The sequence below is a fragment of the Podarcis pityusensis genome (assembly GCF_964106645.2).
Source record: "Podarcis pityusensis genome assembly, chromosome: 9".
Lineage (NCBI taxonomy): Eukaryota > Metazoa > Chordata > Lepidosauria > Squamata > Lacertidae > Podarcis > Podarcis pityusensis.
Genome location: NC_138034.1, coordinates 30870777 through 30880255, shown reverse-complemented (window position 1 = coordinate 30880255; position 9479 = coordinate 30870777). Strand labels below are relative to the sequence as shown.

At 51.1% G+C, this 9479-nt stretch overlaps 1 protein-coding gene across 2 annotated transcripts; it reads right to left on the bottom strand.

Annotated features, from left to right (window-relative positions):
• Positions 1–3554: 3554 nt before the first annotated feature.
• Positions 3555–9372, bottom strand: HAND2 (heart and neural crest derivatives expressed 2). Of its 2 annotated transcripts, XR_013990653.1 has the most exons (3): positions 8118–9372; positions 4040–4386; positions 3555–3936 (listed from the first exon to the last, which is right to left on the bottom strand). XR_013990653.1 is itself a non-coding variant. In XM_081021458.1 (2 exons), exons 1-2 carry the CDS (start codon positions 8697–8699, stop codon positions 4288–4290), a joined length of 681 nt encoding a protein of 226 aa, XP_080877584.1. In that variant the 5' UTR covers positions 8700–9372; the 3' UTR covers positions 3555–4287. The 2 variants fall into 2 exon arrangements, 1 of the variants encoding a protein (XP_080877584.1); XM_081021458.1 differs by having other exon boundaries at positions 3555–4386.
• Positions 9373–9479: the final 107 nt, after the last annotated feature.

Here is a 9479-nt window from a genome sequence, read left to right as displayed (position 1 = left end):
TATCATCCCAGCGAAGGGAGTGGGGGGTGGACAAGGCGACGGAGAAGTTCAGGCCTGACCTTAGCGAGAACTTTACAGATAGAGAGGGAGAGAGAGACGTTGCCAGGCTCGTCCCCAGTTCCCAGCGAGTCGCTGCCCGAAAGGACCACGTCCCAAGAAGCGAGAGAGGGCCTTATCAGGCTCGCAGCTCCCGCGCAGCGATCTGGGGCCAGGGCTCCTGACATCCCAATCGACCATCAATTTACCTTCCACCGCCCCGCTTCCCCATTTAGCTTTTAACGTCAAAAGCTACATTTTTGTCGGCTCCGGCCTGTCTAGGGCTCTTGCGATTTAGCTCCAGGAATGATTGCTCCTGAGAAAATAGCAACAGCCCCATTACCGAGCAATTAAAAAGGATCTCTCCCCCCCCACCTTTCTCTCTCCCCCTCTTCCCCTCTTAACCCTCGCCCGCCCACCCGCCATCACCTTTCAGTGGGTCCGATGGCCCCACTCGTTTAGACAAAGAGAAGGAGGAGGAGGAGGAGGAGGAGGACTGGAAGCCAAAAGTCCTATTGATCATCTGGTGGAAAGGGGAAAAAAATGCCGGTCAGTCAGCCGGCCACTTCCTGGTCTGTTTCTATGGTTGAGATTCTCCACGCACACTTAGAAATATCTCTTCACGGAAGTCAGAGGACTTCTTGGTTTTTTGAGGGGGGGGGGGCTTTGATGTCTGAGAACTTAGATCGCTAGCGATCGGTACACAAATTTAAGGCCTGGCCCGGCAGACACTGTTATTCTCGTGCTGGACTCTCATTTCTAGCACCAGGGGTCGAAAATGGTGCAACCGAGCTAATATCTATGATTACTTGGAAGTCAGCGCCGCGGATTTCAGTTTCTCAAGTAAGCGTGGGTAGGATTGCAGTCTCAAAGTTCTTGACTTTGGGTGGGATCCTGACGATTCTGTAGCATCTTTCGATTCTGGGGGGGGGGGGAGCTTTAAAGCAATGCATAAACATGTTCACACGGAGTTAACAGTCTCTCTCTCTCTCTCTCTCTCTCTCTCTCTCTCTCTCTCTCTCTGATAGCATCTAAGCGACCGGATGATCGACTCTTTCGACAATACTACGGGCCTTATTCCCCAGGAAGAGTGGCATTGGTGACCGTGTGAGCTCGTGCGTACACGTGTGTGAGGGAAAGCCTAGATCGCTCAAGTACGCTCTCTACTGCAAACAAACAACTGCAGGTTTTCCTTTTCTGCTGCTGCTGCTTGGGAAGGAAGGGTTGATAAGTTTGAATGAGGAATCATTTATTCATTAAATTTGGGGGGGGGGGGTCCTAAAAAAAGAGGAAGTGGTGAAGAATCTCTGCAGCCTCGGGATATAGACCCGCTTCTTCTAAAATCCTAGTTCAAAGCACTGAGTGGATGTAACAATGCAAACCTAACATAGAAAGACTTGCCAGTCGATATTCTGGGCCAGAAATCTACAAACACGCGAGGACGGGCGGCGTCTGGGAGTGGGAAGCTTCCGCGATCCTTGAACCAGTTGTTTCTCTTTTCTATCCAAAACTTTGGATAGCGTTGAGCAAGATCTAGGAGAAATCGTACTGGGTTGGAAAGGAGAGATTGGATCCAGCTACAACAGCAGCTGGAGTTAACTTTTTTGAAAAGAAAAGTGTGAGGTGGGGTTCGGTGGGGAGAGGGAATGTTCCTTCCCAGGCAAGTGTCTGTAAACACAGCTCTTCCCAGCCTCAGCTACCTGACCCCGGGACTGGAAGAGGGCACACCACGTTGGCCTCGTTGTTGTAACCTCGCAACCTTCCTGTTGTCAAGGCGGCCTGGCCAGCGGTGTAAAAGGCCCCTGCTTATCTTTTTATGGGCAGCTGGAATTCTACCTTCTCTCATCGTCAGAGCACAGCCAGGGCGAGCCATTTAAAAAAAAGAAAAAAAGGGGGGGGGTTTCAAAAAACAACAGCCACGCACATCAGAGACATCTGGGGCAGAGCCAGCCAGCCTGCGCGGATGTCTTGTTCCATTCACGCCGGGAGCCCGGGGGCTACAGATCTATAAAAGTGAGCTCGGGAGAAAGAATGAAAAATCCTCTCGCTTAACCTTGAAAGCCCGATTAAGACCCAAGCAAGCTTCCTCAGGGGACAAGCTTAAACCCCACGCAAAACGACGGACGCCATCGGTTCCTAAGTCCTCAACCTCAACTCCGTTAGCGCCGCTTATGTTTTCAGGCCGGTCAAGAAAAGGCTGAAAAGAAAACTCAGGACTGAGCAGCAGTATTGGGAAATTTTGGGCAATGCTGTTGCAAAGAGGGAGCGAGGTCCTTTAAAAAGGGACGAGAATGGCGGGGCTTTCCTATTTCGCGACACCAGTGTTTCTTCGGGTTGTTTAGAAGGCAGCGTCGCCTTATCAAGGCGGTTTCTAGCCCTGGTCAGTTTCAAGGAGCTCCAAGGCTGTTTGCCCGGCCTGGTGGCGTTTCCATCCCAAGAGAAGTTTCGGTAGCACAAGCCCATTTTATTCTCTTCCTCGCTCCCCTAAGAACATTACAGAGCCCAATTCGGAAGCCCTTGCCAGAGTAGAATTACACTTACACACACACACACACACACACACACACACACTTTAAATAAATGGACTCGCTGCAGTCAATTGAAAGGAAAAGTGCAACCCAGGAGAGTTTTGGGGAACCACAAAGTTAATATCCAGGTCACCGTATCTCACTGTAAATCTCGCATTTCTCCCCTTTCCGAAATCCCTAGCCTTGCTCCCTGTTTCATACTTGACATAAAGCTCCAAGTTACATAATCACTTACACGGTATACCGAGGTTTCCTAAACCATCTTTGGCCTGGCCCCAGCCAAAGCACGAGGGCGCTTCCGCAGCACAAAACCTCTCCCTACAACGCCCTGCCGGTTGCCACCTCTGAACGCAACACGCCGAGAAAAACAGCTCGCTCCGATAAGCACGAAATAAATATCCAGATTAGCTCCCGTCCGCAGTATCCTCCCCCATTCGCAAGCAAGCACCTTTAGAAATCACTAAATTATTACAGCTGCAGTAAAACTAAACCTCTCTCTCTCTCACTCCTCAGAGAAAACAAAGCAAAATTTGTTTCTGACTTGATCTAGTGCTCTACTACGGCCCATATAAAGTACTATAAAAATATCAAGCTGAGAAATAGTATTTGGCCCAGTGTAAATGCTTCCCTGCCCCCTGAGCACGGGTGGAATTTACTTCCGCGGAAACGTGGTCAGGATCGCTGCCAAAGTCTCGGGAAAATATATATATCTCCCGCCTTTGATATTTCTCTTTTACCCTTTCACAGGGGTCAAAACAAAAGGCATAAGCTTGCTACCCCATTCCTATGCCGCGCGTTTACTCGGAAGTAAGTGTCACCGCTTCCAACGAGGCTTTCGCAGGCAACACCAGCCCACAGGATCTCACCTTGATATGTCATCCTGGCCATTTACTTCCAAACGTTAGCTAAGGTTTGGAAGTAAATGTCCAGGATGACAATAGCAAAACTCAGGAAAGAAAGGGGTTAAAAAACATTTCAATGCATCGAACATTTTCGTTTTAGAAAACACACACACAGTGGTTTATTGAATACGTACAGCGTTTACACCTTTGCGTTATTAAATTCAGCTCCACGGACGATTCGTTTTTACTTTTATTTTAATTTTTAACGTTCGGTTCGCTTCCTTAAGGACCGAAGCGCACTTGGACAAAAGAGCTGTCGCAAAATCTCTCCCAGCTCCTTGAGCGACCACAATGGGGAAAAGGACAAACCTGGGAAGCCCCGGACTCGGCCCAAGACGCAGAAATTGTGGGCTCCTGCTTTGAGATCGCCATCAACACGTTGACCCAACGGGGCAAGTATTAAACACATACACTTCACATGACACCCTAATGCCTGCGAGATTTCTTTCTTTCTTTTTGTCCCGTGTGTTCTATACAAATAAAGCAAAAATAACATTCAATGAAGGGGAGAGAGGAGGAAGGAGGGGGAAAAAACAAAACAAAAAACTATGGAGACGCCATTATCCCCCTTACCACGCCGGAGTTTTCTTCTTCATATATTCAAATATGGAATGCTTTTCTTCCAAGATCCGCGGTTTTTGGGGTTTTTTTTTTAAAGGCGAGACTAGGGGAGGGAAATTGCACATAAATAAACCAGACGATTCCAAAACAACAACAACAACAAGTCCTCAGCTCGGCAGCGGCTCTCTCGAAGGCGCAGAGAGTCCCCCGGCAAGACGAGGCTTCCTCGGGCGCTCCTTCCCTGCAGTCCTGCGAGCGCCTCATTGCTTGAGCTCCAGAGCCCACACGTGCTGCGGCCAGCCCGTCCTGCCTTTCGTCTTCTTGTCGTTGCTGCTCACTGTACTTTTCAGGATCTCGTTCTGTTCCGGGAGAGGAGACGGAGAAGAGAAACAAAGAGATTATCTCTCTGCGTTTTATCTGGGTTAACCTCCTCCCGCCCGCACCTCTTTGGCAGGAGGGAGGCGTAAAAGGAGCCTCGGTCCGTTTGCTTGAGAGGCCTCGGAGCAAACGGAGCAAGCTCTTCTTCTGAAACGGGCTTTCTCGCAAAACGTGGAGGGATCAGATCCACACACTTAACACAACCCAGCTAGGGCTGCGGAGTTGGTGCAATGGAGTACGCTTCCCTGAGCCTTCTGAGCAGCCGCTGTGTGTATAGGATCGCCTGAGGAGCCGGATGCAGCGCAAAAGCGCAACCCTTGGAAAGGAAAGCGGCTTCCACGGCGCCCCAACACGCGCCTACTCAGTTAAAGGCCTGGGAGTTCTGTGGGGTTTACACCCAAGCGAAGCTTGCACAGAATTGTAGCCTCATCTATAATATAGTATTTGTTGTGGCCTACTTAATTTTCCGGCTTAACGGTTTTCTGAATCGGCTAGCTCTCCAAACGCGAGCGAACAGACTGTTAAGTGCTTCTCCAAATATAGGACGAACTTTATTTTAACTATAAAAGACTTTCATATTTGCAGGCGTTGGACACACACTTTAAAGCAAAGCAAAGCAAAGCAAAAAAAAAAAGTCCTTCGGCTCACTGAACAGCCCAATAGTGTATAAGCTACCCAGAATCTCAGGTTGTTGGACAAATGGCCTGTGAGGTTGTGGAATATGTGTCTAAGTAAACACTGAACTTACAAAATAAATCAGCCCCCACAAACGACTTTGCATCTACTCATTCATCATTCTCTCCCCCCCCCCCCCACATCTCAATACTGTCTACACAACAACTCTCTCTCTCTCTACAACTGAATGGAAAACGAATAGATTTTAAATTCCCCTATACACACACGTGTTGCATATGTTTACTGGTTATAAATGACCAAGTCACAAGGAGGGATAAGACCCCGGGGTTCTTTTTGGAGACGACAGTCACCAGAGCCTGCTTGTAGCCTTCCTGTATTTCCAATAAAGTCCCTTCCAAGGCAATGAATGCCCTCGCCCCGGTATCCCAAGTTAAGGAATTAATGTATGAGATGTGCTGTATAGCCCCCCCCCCCATGTTAACTTAGACCCTGAGCAGACCTGGAAGCACCGACCGCTGGTTTTCTTGTGAAATAGACATGCTTAGGATCTGAGAGTACTGATCTGCTCGAGTATTGTATATGGGCAATATCTGAGTCCCAAAATACTTGGAAATATCTTCCTACCACCACCCTTTGGGGGATCGTCTCTTTCGAATATTGTGCACTCAAACCTTTTTTTAAAAAAATTCCAGTTCAGAGTGCTAAATGCAATTATTTGGATATCCCACCTATTTCAATGGAAGATGTTTCCTAGAGCTTTAAGATAACACAGCAAATGTATGGAGTCTACTTTGGATTTTTATTTTATTTTATTTAAAAATGCATCCCAAGTGTTTTTGTTCAGGATTGTTTGTAACCTTAACCATTCTAATCCGGGTTGAGATTCAATTTCCAGCTCTTGGTCCCTTAGCAACTGCTGGTTGTTTTTTTTTAAAAAACATCCTTCCCGATTATATTTAAAGAAAAACAGAAAACTTGGGATTGTAACCGGTTTCCTCTTCCCGCTCGCGATTAACTAGGCGTATTCTATAGGTTAAATTCTTGGAGGAAAGGAAGAGGGCATGATATTTTGAATTATTGGTGGAAGGCGGAGCTCGCCCCGCAATACATTTGCCTGATAAGTTCAAAGTAAATAGAACCTTCCTGACTTACTGTGTGACCAACGCGTAGCTCAGGAACTCCAGTTAAAGCGTTCAGTATTACTATGTGACCTGCAGATTACAGCCTTATGAGGAAGTGGGTTCCACACACACACAACCCTCCGCTGGACTGCAGCCTGCAACAGCACATCTGAAACCCCACTGATCTTTTTTAATCTGTGTGTGTGTGTGTGTGTGTGTGTGTGTGTGTGTGTGTGTGTCCTACTCCTTCCCCAAAGGGATCTGTCTTTGTCGACGTTTCTTTAAACCGCAGGCTCTCTCAGGAGATTTGCTGGCTGGGGCCTCAATCCACAACTCATCAGTTCCAATCCACAACTCACTAATTTAAAGACAATCCCGTTTGCTTTAAGGGAGAGTCCCTTGAAATCAGCGACTTGTCGATTAGGAGAGCGAGCCGGTTAGAGTTTAGCTCAGAAAGCGGAGCCGGGACATTTCCACTCGGATCCGCAACTGAGGGCGAAAGCGAAAGGCTGGCGTTGAAACCGACTAGAAATTTGTCCCTAGCATCAAGGGAGTCTCTTGTGACATTTTGGTCACTCTAAGAAAGGCATTGCCCTAACGTAGATTTTGGAATTTGTTTCGAAGGGAGTCTGCGTTTAGGGTCAAGCGTTTAGGGATGGCCTCTGAAACAGCTTCAGTCCAAAGCCTACCAGTTTAACCGGTTTGCGGAGCTTTTGCCTATGATGCAGAAATTAAAATCACTCAAGAGGCTGGTTCAGGTGAAACGAATGGGGTTTACGGGCATCTCCCACCCCCAATAAAGGCCGGGGTCCTTAAATTTAGAGCGTCAGAACAATGTTCCAGCGAAGTCAGTGGGAAACACCCCATTCCGTATGTTTTGAAGGGCCAAGAAGGATTGCTTTGGGATAGCGAAGAACAATCTCTCTAAACCAGTTTGTGTCTCCCCTCGCCCCGCGATGTTGCTGAACTACAAAGCCTTGGCCCTGCTGGCTGAGGCTGCCGGGAGCTGTAGCCCCCCACCCCTGCCCTAAGGCCTCTCAAGTCGGAGAAGGAAAGTGATGGAGTGGCTCCCGCTTGCGCGTTCCCTTCCTGGAATCTTCCACGGATTTACGGATTCACAGCCATTCTATCAAATAAAGAACGTGTGTGCAAGAGGGAGCCTGTAAACGAGTCGGGTCCTACCTACTGTGATCCCATCTGGAAGAGGATAGGGAAGTATTTCACGTGTCCAGCACGTTGGTTTCCCACAGCCCAGAGAGCAACCTTCGCAGGCTGCGATCTTCCGTGGGTATGAATGGACTTGGAACTCAAGCCAACGCTTTAGCAGAGGCTGCCCTCAGAATATTTCCTTGGAAATTAAATCCCATGGAAAGCAAGGACACAGGACGCTCCTTTCCCCCACAATAAGGTGGAGGCAAACCTTCCACGAGTTAACGGGATTTCCCCAAAAGCAACTAACTGCGTTCTTAGGTACACCCTACTGGTTTCAGTGGAGCGTTGCTCCCCTTCGAGAAGCTTAGATCTCCCTTTCCATTCCATTCTCTCGGGACGTTGCCTTGATCCTAGACATGTTTGCACTTCACTGGGCTATGATTTCAGGGGCTCCACGAAGTCCTCTTTGGACACACTTTCCCTAAAGTACAGGGGCGGGAAACCTGTGGTCCTCCACGGCTTGATGGGCTACACCTCTTATTCCCAACACCCTTGACCATTGGCCATGGGGCCGAGGAAAACTGCATTCCGACAGTCGCTGGAATAGGAGGAGGAGGCCGCCTCCCTCTTCTTGACTGCTAAGGAAGCAGACTTCGAGAGCAGCTACTTCTGGGGGAAAGAAGGCCCTGCTCCCAACTCAGGAGAAGAGCGTCCTTCTTCGGACTGGGCTTGGGAGTGTGTGTGGTTGTGCTCCAGCGCTCCCTCCCCACTCCTTCCCTCCCTCCCTCCGGGGCCGTACTGACCAGCTCCTTCTTCCTCTTGTCCTCCTTGACGTCGGTCTTCTTGATCTCGGCCTTGAAGGCCTCGGCCTCACCGTTGGCGTCGTCCTTCGCCAGGAGGTCCATGAGGTAGGCGATGTAGCTGGTGGCCAGGCGCAGCGTCTTGATCTTGGACAGCTTGGTGTCGGCGGGCACGTTGGGGATGCACTCGCGCAGCTCGGCGAAGGCGCTGTTGATGCTCTGAGTCCTGCGCCTCTCCTTGCGGTTGGCCGTGCCGCGCCGCTTGACCGGCCGCGGGCCGCCCCCTAAACCCGGCGGCCCGCCGCCGCTGCCCGGGGGGGCCACGCCGCCCACGTAGTGCGCGGGGGGCTCCAGGCCCGGCGCGCCGTTGGCGTACTCGGGGCTGTAGGAGAGCGCCATGCCGTAGTCGGGAGGAGACATCTCCGAAGGGTGGCTGCTGATCAGCCAGCCGTGGAAGTAGGGGTTCTCCTCGTGGCCGCAGCGGCTGGCGGCGGCGGCGGCGGCGGCGGCTGCAGCGGCGGCGGCGAAGGGGTAGCCCTCATGGTGGACCACGGGGTGGTGCGGGAAGCCCCCTACCAGACTCATCGCCGGCGCCCCGGGAGCCCCGCGCCCCCGATCCGGCCCCTGGATCTGCGCTGCCGAGAAGAGCGTCTTAACAGAGGCTGGTGGCCATCGGAGGAGAGCTGCAGAGCCCCCCGAGCGCCCTGGAGGCAGCAGGATCAGGGCCTCCCTCGGCACTCATGCGGCCCGGGAGGTTGGGGCTGAAGGGGCGAAGGAAGACAAGAAAGGGGAGCAGGGTCCCCCCTGAAAAGAGGGACCCCTCCCGTCTCCAAGAGGTGAGGTGGGTTTCCCTCGCTGTCTTTTTTCCTGTGGCGTCTTCTTAGAGGGATTTTAAAGATATATATGAACACAACTTGGGGGGGGGGGATGTTTACTTACACCTGCATTTTCCTCCGACAGCCTCCCCTTGGCTGGAATGTCCCCCCCAGCTTGCCCAGTGGGTCCAGTTCCTTCTCCTCCCTGGACGGGAAGCGACTCCTGCGGTTAAATCTGACCGGCTCCCATCCACTTTGCTGGCTGCTTCGCAGCTGCCCCACCAAGGAAATCCGCAGCTCTTCCTCGCCCCGAAGGAGAAGCTAAGGAAGAGGACGAGAATGAAGAAGATGGTGGTGCTGGCGACGATGGAGGGGGAAAAAATCAAGGCTCAAAAAAGGCTTCCCGGTCTCGGAGCTGCGCAGGGCACTGGTCGAATTTCCCAGCCGATCTCCATGTACAGCTACATGTTTAGGGCAGCTCGGGTTAATATATGTCGTCAGAGGCTCTCCGGGCCAATCCGGGCAGCCGGGAGGCGGGGCCTCCCTCTGC

Bases quoted from the DNA above. Each gene is read 5' to 3' on its own strand.
- HAND2 (XM_081021458.1), bottom strand. From the start codon at position 8,699: ATGAGTCTGGTAGGGGGCTTCCCGCACCACCCCGTGGTCCACCATGAG. The intron at 4,387-8,117 runs GTCAGTACGGCC...CTCCCGGAACAG, and splicing joins ACAAGAGGAAGAAGGAGCTG to AACGAGATCCTGAAAAGTAC.